This window comes from Haemorhous mexicanus, chromosome 5 (genome assembly GCF_027477595.1).
Source record: "Haemorhous mexicanus isolate bHaeMex1 chromosome 5, bHaeMex1.pri, whole genome shotgun sequence".
Classification (NCBI taxonomy): domain Eukaryota; kingdom Metazoa; phylum Chordata; class Aves; order Passeriformes; family Fringillidae; genus Haemorhous; species Haemorhous mexicanus.
The window spans coordinates 6750865-6769157 of NC_082345.1; the positions used below are offsets into that span (position 1 = coordinate 6750865).

Consider the following 18293-nt stretch of genomic DNA (forward strand, 5'->3'; position numbering starts at 1 on the left):
AAAAGTCTATGGCAGCATTAAACATGTTGGCTGTTCTGGTTACCTGGGTGGTGAGAGCATGGCTTTCCCCCTCCCCTTTGCTGAATCTCTTTGGTCTCTAGTCCCCAGGTGTCATTCACTGGTGATTTCCTTCCCTCACAGGTATTTCAGGGAAAGGCCCAGGAGCCTCTGGGAACATGGATGCTCCTGGCAGTCCTGCTGGTGCCTTCGCTCGTATGTCGGACTCAATACCACCCCTCCCACCCCCACAGCAGCCCGTGGGTGAGGAGGATGAGGATGACTGGGAGTCATAGATGGGATCCATTGAGTATTAGTGTGAAACTATTGCTGTCTGAAAAGTTTCCATGAAGTTGAAGGAAGCAGGTCCTTACTGCCTTCACTTTGGTAAAAGTGAGAAGTGTCATTAATTAATTGTGTGTAAAGGGAAAGCCCAGCTGTCCAGCCATACAGCCCAGCACCACAGGCTGGAGGGCACCAGCTGCTAGAAGCAGGTGCTCCCCTCCCTGAAGGCAGAACTTGTGCAGACCACAGGGTTTGGACCTACTCAAGGGGCAGGTGACTCACAATGGAAGTTTCTCAGAGGCTGTTTCTCAGAGCTGTTTCTTTCCCTGTGGGGCTAATTAACATACAGGGAGTAGGTCACAGCTCTGTGCCATAAGTACTTTCTTCCTTGTGAAGAGCCTGGAGAGGCAGCATCGAGCTGCTGAAACTGGAAAAGAAGCAAACAGGGCTCCTGGGATGAGACTTGCTCAGGATGACAGAGGTAGCTGGGAAAAGCTGAGAGAATTATGTGGCTGGCCCTCCAGCACTCACTCATAACCCTGGAAAGAACCCCAGAAAAGTTAAATTTAAGAAGTAACTTTGAATTCAGAAACTTAGGAGTTAAAAAGAGCAGAGCAATACTGTGCTTAAATATGATCAAAGGAGAAGTGCTGTATTGTGGCCATATCTTTATTGCCCTTGTAAGAATGAACTGCTTCAATCTATTGGCTGCTTGAAGCAAGGCAGAAAGAGGGTGAGAAAAAATGTTACCCACAGCTGCTCCATTACCACTCTGTGTTATTCCAATATGACATAAATTAGTAACCTGCTAGTCTGCAATTCCTGTGAAAAGCTCAATGATGGCATTGGTCAGTCAGGCCACCTACACTTGGTGGTTGATGGGGAAAAAACCATATGTGTTCAGTCAAAATAATTACTCCCCACACTTAAGTGTACTTAAATAATACTCGCCATACTTGAGTGTTTTTATTGAAAGTATTTAATCAATTTAAATAAAACCTTAACAGCTGTAAAGAAGTAGGTGCCTGCTGCTACTCTCTTCACCTGCCTCAGACCTACAACCAGTTTCCCTCCTGACTGTGGTGCTGAAGGCTATCTCACCATCACAGCATTCAGATAATGAACAGTAAATATCCACAAAGGAGGCAGAAGGCAGAGATTTTATGAAGTCCATGGTACAGAAAAGCAGCAACTTGTGTTACTTTACCTAGTCTTCAGAGGTCTAAGTCATAATGATGAACACCATCTGTTCTCTGCTCCACATCACAAAGCATCCAACTTGCCTCGATGGAACTGGGAACACACAAAACCAGGCAGTTTGTCCTCGGCCTTACTCTGAAGGGAAAGCTCTAAAAAGGTCCAGATGAGGACAATGGGGACAGTGTTGGTAGCAGGACAAGATACAAGGAGTTCTGACCTTTCTTAACTCAGCAAACGCTGATCCAAAGGCAGGTTTCACCTGGGTCCTCTCCCTGATCCACTGGGGCAGTTTGTTAAAGATGGCAGGGCGTGTGTACCTGTGGTCCAGGAGCAGGATGCTTGCAAAGTCCTTCTGGTGGCGAATGGCTCTGCCTGTTCAGAGGATAAAAACAAAGAATGGCCCAGTCAATTGTTTGTTCTCATCATCTGTAATGCCCCCTTTTTCCTACCCTCCTCCTTCAGTGTATTTGGTATCCCCCAGCCTGTCCAAGGAAGGATGAATTACCTATCGACTGGTTTACTGCCTTCATGCACAGGTTTTCAATCAGCACTCTGCTTGGTGTCTGGCCACCAGCTCTGGGCTGGAAAGAAGAAATAGGCAAGTCTGAACAAATTGGGCAATCTTACTGACAAAGTGAGGTAAATACTTTTACCCAGTAAGTAGCCAGGCAGACCCCAAGTGGAGAGTAAGGAGGAACAGAAGAAAGGCTGCAGTCAGTAAACTGTGCTGAACATTCACAAAGAGCCAATCCAAGGTGCCCTTGAAGGCAGAAATCTTGTCCCCAGGAACAGCACCTCCAGTGAGCAATGAGAAAGGACAAATGATCCTGGCAAGCAGCTTCTACCACCACCCCCTCTGGGTTGAAAGGCCCTTGCTCCCCTTGGAGCTCAGAGCTGCTAGCAAGTTCTGGTGGCATTTCCCTCCACCAAACTTCTCTGTGTTTAGGGCCACCTGTCCAGGAGCAGCCTGGAGAAGGCTGTGCTCTCAGTACCACACTGTCTGGGAAATGAGGGCAAGCTCAAGAAAAATAAAACCTCTGAAGGCAGCTCGGGGGCTCATGTGCTGGGAACTCAGTACTATAAAGCAGAATTGAAAGAGACAGAGGTGTAAGTGGCTCTTACCATTGTTTTGTCAAGCCAAGTCATTTTTTCCTGGAGTTCTGGTGATCTAATGTTGGGGTAAGGCATTCCCACCATAATCACACACCTGCAAGGAACGACTGCATTATTCTTAATGTCTCATCCTAGGGCACTTTGCCAATAGACTGATAAATTAGAGGTCACTGCACCCCTGAAAGACAGCCAGCCCTGTAAACCAAAGGCAACAGTAAAGCACAGCAGTCTGACAAGCACGTGCTGAACAGAGCTGCAGAGGGATTCAGGGTGCCAGAACAAGGGATTATCTAGCACAGCAAGCCTAACTGCATTATTCACAGGAAGAGTGGCCTGGACAGGTGGATTTTACACCACCCAGCAGCCCCTCCTGTTGCTTTAAGCATAGCTAACTCACACATTCCCCAGGATTTTCTGTCCATGCAAGTACTGATGTGCCCATTATGCTTGGAGTCACTACAGCACAAGCCAGAGCTGGCTTTTCAAGGAGCAGTCACCTTACCTTCCCAAGTCATCAGAGAAATTGATCCCTTCACTCATTTTGCCTCCAACTACAGAAAGCAGCAGGGCCCCTGTCATCTGTCCTCCTGTCTGGCTGCAGCGCTGCAGGAGAAGGACCAGCAATTTAAACCAGAGCAGGGAACATTTCTGTGCTTTAGAAACACTCCCACACCTAGGCTAGAGCCCTCTTTCCTTGATAAAAGTGCTCTCCTTTGCAGCATTCCCATACCTGCTGGGCTGCCACACTCCCACCAGCCTGCCTGCTCAGCTTACCTTTATGCATTTGGCATATTCCACTAGCACCTGCTCCACCTGGTTGGCTTTCTTAGGCTCCTGAAAGATCTGTCAGGCACAGTTCATCAGTTCAGCAACACAGCAACAGGAAGCAAACAGTTTAAAGGAAGCAAATCATTTTACCCCCATGCCATTAAACAACATATAGGACTGAGGTCATGCAAGGGTAAATTGCCTGAAAAACTTAACCAGTACCTTTCCTCCACCCTGAAAATGCACTACAGCTCTTTTCAGCTAGGCTCTGAAGGGAGCAGCAGCTGCTCCTGCCCCTCCAACATTGCCTTTCACCTTTGGGAGACTTGTTCAATACTGCAAGAAGTTACAAGTCCGAGAGCTGAGAGACAAAAAAAGCAACGTGCACCTCTTGCACCTATGAATCAAGACCCTCTGGGGTCAGGAGACTCTACAGCTGCAAGATCTTGGAGGACAGGGACAGGAGCAATCAATTTGAATCATCAATTAATTCCAAGCAGGGGCTCCCCTTGCCCAGGGAATAAATTAGCTTTTCGTGCAAAGCATAAATAAAGTAGTACCTAATTAGTTACTGAAAACCTCTGCAGTTAATTAAGCTGTATTTTTATAGGTGCTGTATCTTGGCCTAAAACAAGTAGTTTTCCTAGTAAACAAGAGGTCCAACATCTGTCTTCTCTGTAAGAGTAAATAACCTACAGAATGTGTTTTCCTTTGGTTAGCAAGAAGTAATATAAAATTTTACCACTCAAAATCAATCTTTCAGTAGAAGAATAACTGGCATTTATAAATATAAGTCAAAACTAACTTATTGAAAAGTAGCTATTTAAGCTTCTGATTTAAATTAACTTTCCCTGTGTGATTTGTATAATCTAAGTGTGATCTCACCACAGGAACCTCAGGAAAGCCTTCAACCTTCCCCTGCTAAGATTTGATCTTGTGTGTGGGCAGCTGAAAGTCTCACTTGCTGCACTTACACCAGATTACCTTACTAATGCATATCCAATTTGCTGGAGACTGCAAAGGCAAAACAAGAACAATTTGGAGTGAAATTTGGAACAAACTGTGTGTGGCCCAAAGCCTTGGAGGAACCAGGCAGAGCACTGGGACCCTGACAGGACACAGCTGAAAGGCATTCCAGAGTGGTAACTCTACAGACACAGAGAAAATGAAGCACAATGCTTCCTCCCAAAAACCTACAGGCTGCCCCATGTGTCAGAATGCCAAGAATCACCAAAGCTATGAAATATCTGGGACTGTGGTAAGTTGTTTAGCTTTTGGTACACATAAGTCACAGCCAGGGTATTTGTAATTTTTCTTTCCCCTGGCACATGATCCAAGATCCCTGCACCACAGCTGAACTGCCGGACTTTCAATACCCAGCTTTCAAATACCTGAGAGAGTCATTGCAAAGACTTCATATTTGCAGTGATCTCCCTATTTAATGTTTCTCATGGCTTCTTCAACAGGAGTCACCACTGCTTGTCTTCCAGTTCTCATCTCTACTTCTGGCAGATAGGAAAATGCCATTTGTCTTATGAACTGCACTGTCTCACTCTGCCTAGCCCTTGGCTGTGCTGGTCTGGGCTCAAAGGACACACAGATGAGCCTGGGAAAAACAAATTCCCTGTAGGAGCTCAACCTGAACAGCCCCTTCCAGCCACAAGAGAACAAGCCTGCTGGCTATGGATAGCAAAGACTGTCTGCCCCCATGGCCACTACAGAGAGTGTGCACTTCAAGGATGTATAGCTGCAATCTATCTCATTTAGACTGCAGCTCAGTGCTCAGCCACCCAGGAAGTGTAATTTATTCATTCCTGGAGGGATTAGCTGGATAAACATCCATTTTGCTCTGCTGCACAGACCATGGGAACAACTCAGAGAGAGGTCCATAATGCATATGGAATTGTTTGGGTTTTGACACCTCCATGGAAAGTCCCAACTGCCCTGGCTGCACAATCACCTTTTTCCTGGCTGCCAGGCGGGAGAGCAGCCCTGATTTCTCCCAGTGTCCATACACCTGCTTCTCGTATTCGTAGGAGGGGAAGAAGCACACCACACCTCCTGGGATCACATTGCACAGGTTGCAAAGGATTCGACCTGTCTCATCCATCTGCAAGAGAGATTAGAGCATATTGCAGCTGACAGGGGCCCCAGCTAATACTGCTCCAATTCTCTGCTCAATCCCAGGATCACACCTTCCTTGTGACATGCCTTAGGGGAGGAAAAAATGTAGGAAATATGCCAGGTCTGTGAGAACTCCCATGGGGAGCTGGGCATCACTAAAAATCTCTTCACTGCTTGGCCTTCTTCCCTAGCCCAGGGTTTCTGTTATGGCTGTGGAGCTGTGGTCATTCAGGAAAGGAAGGTTTCCCTCAGTGGATGGAAGCTATCCCATTAGAACAGATATTGAGAGCTGGTTAGCACATCTGCCTGAGCTTCAGCAGGGGCAGAGCAGAGCTAGTGTCGATCCTTGGGTGCCCACTGGCCTGCCACAGGAAGAAGGAAGACGTGCCAAAACACCTGCAGCTGTTTCTGTGGTTTGGGATTTCCATTGCCATGGCTTTTGCTCAGCTCCCCTCTTAAAACACAGAGTGTAGCCTGCTCTGAAATATAAGCATGTGAAGCAAAAAAGAGATCTCAAGGAAGGGAACAAAGGACAAACTGACCATCTGAGGCAGGTCTCTGGTCTGGTAAGTGAACTCCAGCTGCTGGTTGGAAGGACCACTGCAGAGGATGATGGGTAAAATATTTTCTGGAGGAATCACATGTCCTGGGGACAAAAACAAGTAGGGATAGTTAACATCACTGCTGTTGGCACAGACCCCATGAGCTGAAGAACTTTAATTGCATCCTAGTGACAGAGGCAAACGTTTGCCTGGCTAAGCCAAAGTGCCTAAGTCACTCAGCTGCTCCAACTTCCATCCCCTCAGCCCCTGGGAGGGAGGCATGGCACACTGCCTGCTAATACCAGTCAAGACCACAGGGAAGCTCAGAGTGAAAGGGAACTCACACCCCTTTGCTGCCCTGATTTTTAGAAAAGATGCCACATATCTCTCAGTGCTGACAGATTAGTGCTAAAGGCAAACTGCAGCCCTTGCACTGCTGAGCCCTCCCTGCCAGCACTGCACACTCACCACAGGAGAACTCCACGATACGGGCAGGGTCCACGCCAGCACAGCACAGCAGCTGCTCTCGGAAATCAGCCACCTAAGATCCACAAAACAAAGACAAGTGAAGTACCAGTGTTCAAAAACCTCTACACCAGCAGCAGCAGCACTGCTGCTGCAGGGCAGCCTGCACCCGGCCCAGCAGAGGAGCGGCAGCGCCCTCTGCCCGCACACAGCGGCACTGACTTTCCGCACAGCCCCCGTGGCGTGGTCCCAGTGGGATCCCAGGCCCTGCCGAGCGAGGTGGCATCACGAGCTCCTCCCACTGCTCCCCGTGCTAGTGCAACCTACCACGGGGTCAGCCTGGCTGCTCTCTTTCCACCCCGGCTTGCAGATAGCACCACCGACCTGCTGAGAGCCCAGCAGAACATCCTTATTCCCTCACCGGCTGCATGGTGCCTCCGGCAATGATGACAGCACGGCATTCTTCCACAACCTTGGCAAAGTGGACAGCTGGATTCAGCAAGAGGAATTTGAGGCTGCTCTGTCCAACTGTGCCTGGGAAAAGGAGAGGAGAGTATTCAGGAGGGAGCTGTGAGACATACTCAGGGACATGAGAGATTCTCCCTCCTGACCTGGGCACTCTGGCAGGTACCCCCCTCTCAAAGACTTGCTGTTCAACACAGACAGAGGCAGCAGCAGGTAATGCCAACATGGAAGTTACCTTCTGCTTCCTAATCTCCCTGGAGCTGCACAACAGGTGCAGTAAATTGCAGTACAAAACTTGACATACAAAGTGGGAGCAGACCTCTGCAAACCCTGCCCCAATGCCCTTGGTTAAAAATTCCCTTGGAGTCATAAGCATCCTCAGACAGACCAAGCGTGCCAGCCTACATCACAGATGGCACAAATGCAGGTTCCAGGTTCCCCAGAGACTCTTTTATCTCCTCCCTCAGTGCCAGTGAAGCACCCTGCTTGTGACTGACTCATGCCACCCCTCCCCAGCTCACCCTTTCCAGTACCTTGCCTGTTGAGAATGACTCTGCCATCCTGGTTTGCATTTGTGAGGGCTGAGAGAAATCCTTCAATCTGCATCAGTGGAGAGGCAGTTCGGAGCTGGTCCTGCTCAGCCTCCATGGGAGGGCTCTGGGGGGTACCTGCTGGCCCAAAAAAGAAAGGAGAGGCAGGCAAGGCAACTTAGGCCACACTTCTAAAGACAGGGGTTAAGCACAAAACATGCTCTAAAGGAACACAATATCTGGCCTACATATGCAGGCAGAGAATAAATACACATTAAAGGGGAAAACCCAAATTCTGTCTCATTGCTAAATTAAACAAAATAAAAGAAAAATCTGATTTTTGTGGATGGCACCACTAAGCAGAGCTACTACACACAGTAGCTCAGGTCCCAGAGCCAGCAGGTCACAGAAGTGGAAAGCTTCAGTGCATGTGGTGTGAACTTGGAATTACATCATTCAGCTTGAAAGGGACCTCACTAATCCAATGTACAGTTGCCTAGGTCAGCTAGTGAGACCTGTTAAAAAACACCCATGCAGGACACCTTCTTCAGTCTCTCATTCTGCACATCTGCCTCCCCCCTTTCCTCATGCAGAGAGATGTGGGTTCCACATTCTCACTCTGCCCACAGATGCAGAAGGAGAGGAAGCCTGAACTCACCCTCCTTATCAGATCCCTGCTGAAGGGTCAGAAGAAAGTCCTGCAAACCAGCCACCTTCTGGTTCTCCTTGTTGGTCTTCACAGCTGAGGAGGGGCCCCCATATCGCTCCACAAACCCAAAAAGCTGCCAAACAAATGCCAGAAATACTAAGACTACCAATAGCAGGATTTAGAGAAGATAAAGGCAGGTTTGCTGCTCTGCCACAAATTAAATTCCTCAGTAGGTGTTCACAAACCAGCCTAATCAGCTCTCATTACTTTCCTACACCCACTGAATGAAAAGCAAAACAAGTTTCTGATGTCTGTTCTTTCACTGCAATGCAGCCTACCTGGCTGGCAAATTTGAGGCCAAGCAGCACAGAATTGGCACCCACTGGAATACCACGGTAAGCCACATTATATTTTTTTTCTAGATAAGCAAGAGTTAATCTGCCATATAGTATTTTTCATAGGAACCAGTTTGTTTGGAGAACAGGATGGAGAAGACAAGCTCCCACCCAGCTGCTGCATCTTCCATCTCAAACTGCAAGTGTGGAACAGCATTGCTGACCATGACACCTCAGGGCAAGTACCTTCCTGCTGATAAGGCTCTTCTCACAGTACCGCTGAACCTGTTGGAGGAAGACAGGAAAATGAACTGGCATTCAGCAGCCCTTCTCCATCCTGCTGTCCTTGATCCCTGTCCAGCAAGGCTGTCACTTGCTGTGCTTTTGGGGAGAGCTGCATAGCTCTTCGTGGGCACCACCAGCCAGACCAAGAGTTTATTACAGTGGCATTCCAGAGTGGAAACACATGCTGTTTAAAGTGCTGTGTTTGGAGGGTCAAGGCGGGGAGTTAGGTTACTGGAGTAGCAAAATTTCTGCATCCACAGCCATTACAGTGCAGCTTTGCCTTACAGATAGTTAGAAAGTATGGGCTTTGGCTCTACTTGCAGCTCTCACAAAATAATCTCAAACAAGTCATCACCACCTGTGCCCCAACATTCGCATTACCTTGAAGAGGTTGATATTGTCAATCTGGCTCTGAAATAGAAAGTCATTGATGGATTTTAGTACTGTCCCTGAAAGAAAAGACAGAGAAAGGGAAAAGAAATTATTAGCTTCTGCTGGGCCTGCACCCCTTACTACTCACACCCATGTCCCTGACTGATAGCTCCAAACCCCAGGAGTTCACACGTGTCTTACCTGTTTGGGAAACTGTCTGACTTCCAGGATTCTGGTTCACGTTACCTGTAAAGCATGAAAACAATTCAAGGTAGCCTTGAATCTATCTCAAAATTAAGCAGGAAACTAAAGACTGAGCTTGATGCATACAGTGCACAAAAACCCCAAGAACTACACATCTGCAAAATGTAGCTATACAGACAAAACACCAGCTCCCACTCAGTTTTAATTTGCCCTAGAGTAGCCCTACACTGCAGAACAAGTGTGCTGCTGCATCCTAAGGAACACCACCTACATTCTTTCTGACAGGAAGCAGCAGGTAGGGCTGGGGATCAGAAATGCTCACACCCTGTGTAGTCATCATGCTGCAAAGACAAAGGGAAGGGACGGCAATGTATCCCTCACCCCTCCTCAGTGCAGCAGCAGGGAGCTGGGAAGGACAGAGGCTGGCAGGCAGCTGGGAGGAGGGGAAAAACTTAAGGACACCTGCATGCCCAGAGCCCGACAGCCAGAACAGGATTAATTGCTGCCACTCACTGCATTTTATGTCCTAGGGTTTAACACCGACCTCACATCTCATTTTGCAGCCTCTGCCCCAAAGAGCTGCATTTCCCCTGGCATGGAGGAAGTTCTGTATGAACTTGGGACATGCCCTCCTCAAGACACACTAAGGTCTAGGAAACAGGTCACTGGAGAAAAGGAGTGAGCTCTGCAAATTCCTGTGGACCTAAAATCAAAGCAAAGTTTTTTTCTCACAAAGGAAAGGCAACACTCAAGAAAGATCCACTCTGCAGATAAATGCTGACACACAGAGGCATTGCTACCAGATGACCTGGAGATTTATTTCATGCAGTTCTTGTGCTACACTGTTATACATATTATACATCTGCTGTATTCCTCATTTAGCATCTAACATCATCCCCACTTCAACTGGATCTCGAAACCACACAGAAAAGGAAACTGCCTCTACCAACTTACAATGTCATCTGCTGCTCCTAAGCTAGTGAAACAAAGAGAAGGGATCCAGCAGACATCAGTCAACTTCCCCATGTGCAAACCAGCCTGCAAAATAAAACTACTTGCATCTGAACCTATAGATAAGCAACACTTCCCTGCAGTCTCTGCAGAGGAGGAAGGGGGACAGTGTCCTGAGGAAGTACTAACTAGCTCAGAGTTTATCAGTATCCCTGGAGACACAAAAGGTTTGCTTACCTCCCAGCATAGCCACAAACTGCTCCAGTAAATACAGAATCTGCTTAATGTACATCAAGTTCTTTGCCTTCAAATGTTTCCTATGAAAAAATGAGACATGTTTAGGCCCCAAAACCTCTTTAGGGACTAACCAAAGGAAATGAACTACAGAAACAAGTACATGAACTCTTCTTCATTTTGGAGAGTCAGGAGCTAAAATTTCTTCCAAGTTCACTCTCCCTGTTTGTGGCAGGGCACAGTCATCTGGATATCCTGCCCAAGGTCATCCCAAAGCATCAACCCATGCTCCCCCCACTGTTCCTACCACTGCACTTCTCCTTGCATATTAATTATAGTTGGTTTATTACAATGGCACTGATGCCTCAAGACCCTGTTGCAATAATGCTCCAAACAGTCAGAGTTATTATGAACACAACAATCAGCCACTGCAGGGATGGCAAGATGCAGAGCCAAAACCCACATACAGCTTCCTCCTCCTCAAAACTTCCTGCTTCTATCATAATGCCAATCAGCACAATGGAAGACTAAGGGAGAGACATGAAAGACTGAAACCTTTGAAACTGCATCACAAAACAGAAGTGATTAGAGGGAGATATAGGGAAAGGAATTGAGTGTATAAGGGGAAAACAGAATCCTCAGGGTATCCCCTTCTTGCTGCTTAATACCCCAGGAGTCTGAGTTAAACAGATTCTAGACAGAGATAATGAAGCAAGTGTCTTTTTATCAGCAGAACTCTTAATGCAGTAACTTTCCACTTGGGAAAAGCAAGCAAGACCCTGCAGCCATGGGGCAAGCCAGGGCATCCACAGACCTTGCCTCTGCTGAGCTGTTTTTCCCCAAGATCCTCACCTGTATCGCTCCATGTACTGCAACAGCTGGGAGTGGGCACAGCACAGCTGCACAAACAGAAAGCAGAAGCTGTTGTTATAAAGGAGAGAAGAAAGAGCACTGCTGGAAGCAGAGCTCCCTCTCCATTAGCAGGCCAGGCTGTGACTCACCTGAGAGCCGCTGACCTCGGCACTATGGATGCAGGTGATGGTGTCTATGAGGTTGTGGGCCTCGTCAATGATCACAACCTGGTCCTTCAGCTTGATCCCAGCAGCATTCCTGGTAGGCTCATGCAAAAGCATCTGATAGGGCAGCACCACCAGCTACAGGAGAGGCACACACTGCCCTGATTCCAGCTCTCAGCCTTACAAACTTAAGGCATTCTACAACCACTCATTAACAGCCCGTATCAGAGGGCCATGCAGAATTCAGCCAAGTGACTTACTCTACTTATGGGAAAAGTAAGAACAAAAGCAGGGGCACATGCTTGAGAGGGGCACTGGGATGTAAGCTGAAGAGAAATTATTATGGTACAATTGCATATGGGCTCAGGTTACCTTCTAAATCTCCTTTGGAGCACTGAAAGCATGTCTTCAGAGAGAACCCAGAAAGGAAGAAGAGTGGTGTAAGAGCTAAGAGTACACCTGTATGTCAGTATTGCCTCACACTTGCTGAACTGCTCAAGTATTTCAAAATGCTGAGACATACAGCATCCTTATGAACTTCTGATGGGAATTCTCATTTTCCTTTGCTTTCTGACTAAAACTACAGCTGGCAGAAACACAGCCTGTTTACAAACTCCCCCAGTCTAAGTAACAGTACTAGAGGGAGCAGGCCATCAGTTCATTCACAGTAGAGTGAATTAATGGCATTAATGCCACTTAAACTGTTACGCCTTACCTGAGCAGCAGGGATAGCAAATCGACTCCCATAATATGGGCAGGCTTTGGTCTCCCTTCCCAAGGACACCAACTGCTCAATATCCTTCACTTCCACCAGAACTTCATCACGGAGAAACTGCATTTGCTCAAAGGAATTAAATGGGCACACGGTGCGACTCACACGTCTCTTCTTCCCCTCATTCTCCTCATTGCTCTTCTTTTCTAACAGTAGAAATCAAAAGAAAGCTATGAGCAACACACACAGCAGCCTAGAATAACCACTTTGCAGAACCTCATGGATTTTAAAGCAAGCTTTGTCCTGTGTATTCCTGACCCGTCACCTATTTTTAAATTATTCAGCAGTAACATTTCCATCTCCATAGCAGACACTACTCTTGCCAGTTAGATTTAGCATGTGACATCTTCTAACATTTCCAGCATTGAGTTAACAAACACAAGTATCTTTCTGTGCAGAAGTCCTGACCAGCTTAAGACACTCAGAAAATTTATTCTGATCTCAGCATAACCTGGAGGAGATCAAGAAAAGCACCAAGGATTCCTGTTCCTCCAACCTGTCATTTTCAAGCTTCTACCACTCTTACTAGAACTGACTGGCAGTGCCCACTGTCTCCACACTCTCATGACACCTTTATTAGGAATTGCTTCCCCAGGAGCATTCTTACCATGTTTGTTCTTTTGCATCTCCATGCAGCGGTCATTGATGAGCTGGAGAGCGCCCAGGCGTCGCACCTCCTCATTCACACACAAATTCTGGCACGTGCAAAGAGAGGAAGAGGAAGGGAGTCAATTCATAGCTGAGTGCCCCCATGAGCACCCCCTGCTGTAAAATGAAAGCTTTTCTTTAAAGCAATCTCAGGCCAGACTCCAAAAATGAGAAGTTTACCACTTAGACATTGTACATACTAACTGCTACAAATATGCTCAAAACTCACAGAAACTTAGGAGAAAAAAATGAGAATAAGAGGGCTCACTGCTATACAACAGCTTCTGAAAAAATGCTGCCAGAAGTACTAGTTTACTAAGAGAAACACCTTCTCAGTGACTCAGACATCTGTAATACTCCATATTAGAAAAGGTAAAACATATTCTTGTATTTACATCAAAGGGTAAATGACCAAAACAGAGTTCACAGAGAAATGTACATCACACAAATCTCTGTTGGGACCCATGGCTGCCTTAGTTTTTCAACAGGAGACTCAGCCAGTCCCCAAGGTGACTTGTGTGGCACCAGACCCACACAGCTCCTGGCAATGTGTTCTGGGTCCCTGAGAACACCAGCACGTACCTGCCTGGATCCCAAGGAGACCAGACGTGTGTCTTTGCCAAAAGGACTTTTCTGCACCTCACGCACGAACTGGGACAGCTGGGAGTGAGTGCGGCTGCAGTAGTAGATCTGCAGTGAGGAAGAACAAAGGGAGGACAAGAAGATGGAAGCCAATCCCTACCTATGACCAATCCTATGAGGAAGCAGCCAAGCACTTCAGCAAGGTTCACCTTGCTCAAGCCTTCAAAAGCACAAGGCACATGTTTGAGTGTCACCTTACAACTGCTGAGGCCAAAAGCCCCATCTTTGTTTTCTCCTCTGCATTTGCTTTTGTTGCCATTTAATTTTCCAAGGTCTCTATAAAACAAGGACTCACCATGGGAGAGCAATAAAAAACTATTTATTGCTGTGTGCTTTTACAGCAGGCCACAGCAAAAACAAAGCAGTGCTTGCACAGCAAGCTGCTTAGGCAGGCAGTGTAGTCCAGAAGGAGATGAGCACAGCAGAACTAGCTGTCTTTATCAACAAAGCTGGCAGGTTTTGTAGCTCCTAAATCCTTCTGTACTGCCTGACTGTTGGAAAGGTACAAGGAAGCCATCATTCTGCTCACTCCTACACTATTCATTGAAGTGGCACTATTTAATTTCCTCATCTCACCTTAGTCACATGCTCCTCTTCCAAATCATCATCATCTTCTTCCAGCCTAAGAAAAGAGAAAGCTCAGTTTCCTTTCATCAGACCACTCACAGTAAGAATCAAATGATGCTCCACCACAGGAGTGAGGTCTCAAGAGAGATGATTCAATCATCTCAAAAAGAGCCTCAGAACTCATCTCAGGTGGTAAAAGAAAATTTAACTTTTTAAGAACAGTGTAAGTGTGCATAATCAAGTCAAGCCTTTCTCTTTAAAGGAAAAATCTCTCCTGGGCTGTGCCTTTTTTCCAGGTTCAAGATTTTTTTTTTCTTTTGATTCAGGGGCCTCTAAGCCTCAGGCATCAGCTAATTAGTGCTATACTGTTCTTTGGTGAGCTTATTTATATATTTATTTTTGTAAAGCTTTCCCATTAGAAGCAATTTACCACCCTTCAGATATTGCATAAAGAAGGGCTTCAGGAAAGCATTCAGCTGCAATAGAGCTCCTCAAAGGCAACAGCAGTTCAATGTTTGATAGACTACCTACATATAAAAAAAGTAGTGAAGTGTTCTTCAATTGTTAGGCAGAAGGATGAGTCTAGACACAAATTAGCAAATTGGTAATTTAAATGTGTTTGATTTTTTGTCCTGAAGTATGGCTTCTGGCTTTCTGCATAAAGCAAATGCATGAGAGAGAAAAGTGTGCATGGGATTTTCATGCCAAAGCTCTGTCTTCAGAAATGTGAACATCTCTGCCTTCAGAGTATCACAAGGTGCCAGTGCTAATCTGCAGAACTGACAGCTGACTCTGGTGTCCTGAGTTCCATTCTGCTTTTCTAATGCAAGGAACTTGATCTCAGGTCATTCACTCAGCATCCAGAGGCACTCTTTGGAAGCTGGGCATGGATAAAGGCAGGACACTGCTACACATTCTAAGATGCATTTTCTCAGAAAGCACTTCAAGTCACTCAGATCTGTCTAACAAAAGTTTAAAAAAACCAAAACCAAACTAAAATCCTCCCCAAACAACCAATTAAATAAAACCCCAGAACAACCACCACTTTACACTGTCTGAAAAGGTGAGAAACATTTTTTAATAAAATCTGCATGACTTCTTTAATCAGGGCAAGACAAAAATTAGACAGAAAATGTCTCAGTCGCTGTCCTTACCCAGATACCACTTTCTTTTCATCATCACTCTCATATTCAGCAAGAATCAGCTCCTCCTCATTGTGATCCAGCTGGTCTAGAGCACCCTCTCCAGCTCCCTGTGAAAGAGCCTCCTTGCTGAGCTGAAGAAGGCGCTTTGCCTCATCCTCCTCGCATCTCTGGAAGGAAAACAAAGGCACAGCATTTCCCATATAAAAAGAGTGGCACAGGGGCTGCTTTATGGCATGAACAGGTCACAAGACAGCACAGTCCCTCACAGAAGGCTGAAGCTGTTCAGCTCTACAGAAGGCACCTGTTACCAACAACCAAAGACTTGCCCAAACAGATGGTTATGAAGGGGAAACATGAAGGACTTTCTCTGCAAAAGGCCTGCTGAACTAACAGACCCTTAATGAAATGTTCATGTAATCCACAATTAGTTGCTTAAAGTGGCCCATAAAAGATGTCTGCCTGAGAGAAAATAGTGTGCAAATAAACCTGAACAAACAAACAAACAAACATGTAAGGACATAATCAAACACTGTGCACATTTAACTCAAAGCTAGAATCAGCTCAGCATCTGGTTTAGAACAAGATTTCTCTTGCTGTTTTTTCTCCAGTTGTATGACTGTTACTCTAACACAAGTCTTCCTCTCTACAAAAATTCAAACTGAACTGTTGAAGAACAGTTTTCTGATTAACTTTTGTGTTATGACAAAGAAAAGTTCATTTTTTCCATCTTCCAATGTCAATGAGCATTTTATTACCATGGAATTATACAGAAAATGCAGTTAGTAAGCACTACAGAAAAGATGAATCAGTTGCTTTTCTAAATCTCCATAATATTTCTCTCAGTTGCTTTCTTTATTTTCATTATGCTTCTCATTTCACATGCTCTTCATCCTCTTTTAAGAGACAAGTTCTTTGTTCCATTTATTTTTTATTTGCTATTCTTTACTATTTCTGTCATTTCCTTTTGACAGGAGCTGACCAGAATATTACACATAGAGCACACTAGAAATTAATAGCCTGGCAGCATAATAAATCTATTTGGGGACCTGAACTGAGTATTTCTGGGAAGTATAACTCATATAATCAAAATTCATCAAGAGCACTGAGGCCAGTTCATGCACCTAAATGAGAGGAAATATGTATCTGTGAACTTTAATACCATTTTTATTCCAGAAGTACAGACTGTTCACACATGTTCATAAAACAGAGATCTTTCCAAAAAAAGCCTGAGTATTAAAGCTTTTAAAAGAAAAGCAGAAAGCCAGAAGGCAATCAGAACACACATCATTTCTGCCCACACACAAAAACTGTCACAGAAAATTATCAATGCACAAATTGTTTTAAAAGAAAATTTAACAAATAATTTCGGATGACCAATTTCAGAAACCTCATACAAAGAGCTCCTCAAACAGGCGGGTTGGAAAAGTCAGTATGAAGTCACACATAAGCAAATATGAACAATACTGAAGGTAACCAAACCAGAAAGTTTTGATCTCTGTGGAGTAACTCACCTTCCTCTTTGCTGCATATTTTAACTGCACGTTTTGCCGAATTTTCTCAAGACGATCTTCTCGCTTTTTCCTTCTGATCTGCTCTTCCTACAAAAATGGGAGAGTGTAGGCAGGATTAAGTGGATTTAGTCCTCAACCCTTGGTATCACTACTTATCCTCTGGGCACAGTAAAAAGACTAATGGAAACAAAATTGCCGGGACAGGGTTCCGTTCTCCCAGGAGTGCTCGCCTACTGCGCGTTACTCTGCTCAAAGCAATACAGTTTCCTGTCTTGGGCAACCTGCAGGCAAAGACACAACACCACCAAATTTGCCAGACGTATTCTCCACTCACCATCCAGGACACAGGAACAGTTTGCTCAGAGAGGCGCTGGAGTTCCCTTCCCAGGAGATGCTAAAAGGCCTCCTGGACACTGGGTACCGCGCTCGAGGGACTCTGCTGGAGCAGCGAGGCTGCTCTAGGTGACCCCACGGGTCCCTTCCAGCCCCAGCCAGCCATGCTGTGACTATGTGACATCAGCCCTCCCGATCCTTTCCCCGTTATTTCAGCCGTCCTCTACACACGAGCGCTTCCTCACCTTCAGCCTGTCCACCATGTCCTGCTCCTCCTTCTTCTGCACGAAGGCCGTGACCCAGTCCGGCTGCCCGGCCGTGTCCGCGCTCCCCGGCCGTGCCTGCTGCGGGCTCAGCGCGTCCTGCCCGCCGGCCCCGAGCGCCAGCAGCCGCGCCTCCTCCTGCCGCCGCTTCTCCTCCCAGTCCCGGAGCCACGCCAGGGCCCCGCAGATGAGGCTCAGCGATTTGCCCTGTCACGGAGAGCCGACAAGGTGAGGAGCGCTGCCGCCACCGCCGCGGCCCCGCTCGGCCGCAGCCGCGGCTCGGCCCTGCCGTCTCACCGTGCCCGTGGGGCTCTCGAAGATGCCAACCCGGCCGGCCTCCAGCGCGCCGTACAGCGCCTCCATGAACTGCTCCTGGATGCGGTACGGAGTGTAGGGGAACGGGAACCGGCCCGCCACGGGACCCGCCGCCGCCCCGCTCTCCATCCCGCCCCGCTTCGAAGCGGGCGCCGCGGCCGCCCCTTCCCGTGACGCGGCGGAAGAGCCGCCCCGCGCTGCCCCTGCGCACAGAGCCCCTTCCCGAACTGTCACCCCTCCCTTTGCCATTCCCTGCCGTCACACAGGGACAGAAAATTAGATTACAGAGAGAAAAAGAAAAAAAAAGGTTTTATTTAGGATGTGTGAAAAATGCGTATTTTATGATTGGCTTTTCGCAAATATTAAAATGAGTATTTTGTGTGTTATATTAGAAAGTTATGCTGTATTAATTTTCTTAAGTAGTGTGGTAAATATAGTTTTAGTTTATAACATAATGTTAAAATAAAAGCTATGCTATGTTGCTATGTAAGATACTTATTTTTAAAGAAAGGACTTGTAGCAAGATAGCAGCCACAGGTCACCTAAATCTTTCAGAGAAAAA

General features: G+C 46.5%; 2 protein-coding genes across 8 annotated transcripts in view; one reads left to right on the forward strand and one right to left on the reverse strand.

Annotated features, from left to right (window-relative positions):
• The window catches only part of WASHC1 (WASH complex subunit 1), a 38523-nt gene extending 37224 nt beyond the window's left edge, over window positions 1-1299 (forward strand). For all 3 annotated transcript variants that reach the window (XM_059845726.1, XM_059845727.1, XM_059845725.1), the window contains one exon: window positions 142-1299. In XM_059845726.1, the coding sequence (XP_059701709.1) occupies window positions 142-293 (152 nt within the window). In that variant the 3' untranslated portion in view covers window positions 294-1299. The remainder of the gene's footprint in view (window positions 1-141) is intronic.
• Window positions 1244-17896, reverse strand: DDX11 (DEAD/H-box helicase 11). 5 transcript variants are annotated; one of them, XM_059845723.1, is made up of 26 exons: window positions 17714-17896; window positions 17399-17623; window positions 16821-16907; window positions 15319-15476; window positions 14174-14219; window positions 13538-13645; window positions 12915-13002; window positions 12251-12453; window positions 11521-11673; window positions 11372-11418; window positions 10523-10602; window positions 9332-9376; window positions 9140-9207; window positions 8720-8758; window positions 8148-8271; window positions 7493-7627; window positions 6916-7028; window positions 6498-6570; window positions 6030-6133; window positions 5324-5473; window positions 3370-3438; window positions 3098-3198; window positions 2605-2689; window positions 1988-2063; window positions 1700-1854; window positions 1244-1575 (listed from the first exon to the last, which is right to left on the reverse strand). In XM_059845723.1, the coding sequence occupies exons 1-26, from the start codon at window positions 17858-17860 to the stop codon at window positions 1546-1548; spliced, it is 2709 nt and encodes a 902-aa protein (XP_059701706.1). In that variant the 5' UTR covers window positions 17861-17896; the 3' UTR covers window positions 1244-1545. The 5 variants fall into 5 exon arrangements, with proteins under 5 accessions (XP_059701706.1, XP_059701705.1, XP_059701704.1 ...); XM_059845722.1 differs by having other exon boundaries at window positions 7493-7630; XM_059845721.1 differs by having other exon boundaries at window positions 1244-1854.
• Between the last annotated feature and the right edge of the window lie 397 nt (window positions 17897-18293).

Coding starts and splice junctions, on each gene's coding strand:
- DDX11 (XM_059845720.1), bottom strand. CDS start 17,860: ATGGAGAGCGGGGCGGCGGCGGGTCCCGTGGCGGGCCGGTTCCCGTTC. Junction 15,477..16,820: donor AATATGCAGCAAAGAGGAAG/GTGAGTTACTCC, acceptor TTTTCCTTCCAG/AGATGCGAGGAGGATGAGGC. Junction 14,220..15,318: donor GAAAAGAAAGTGGTATCTGG/GTAAGGACAGCG, acceptor CTCTTTTCTTAG/GCTGGAAGAAGATGATGATG.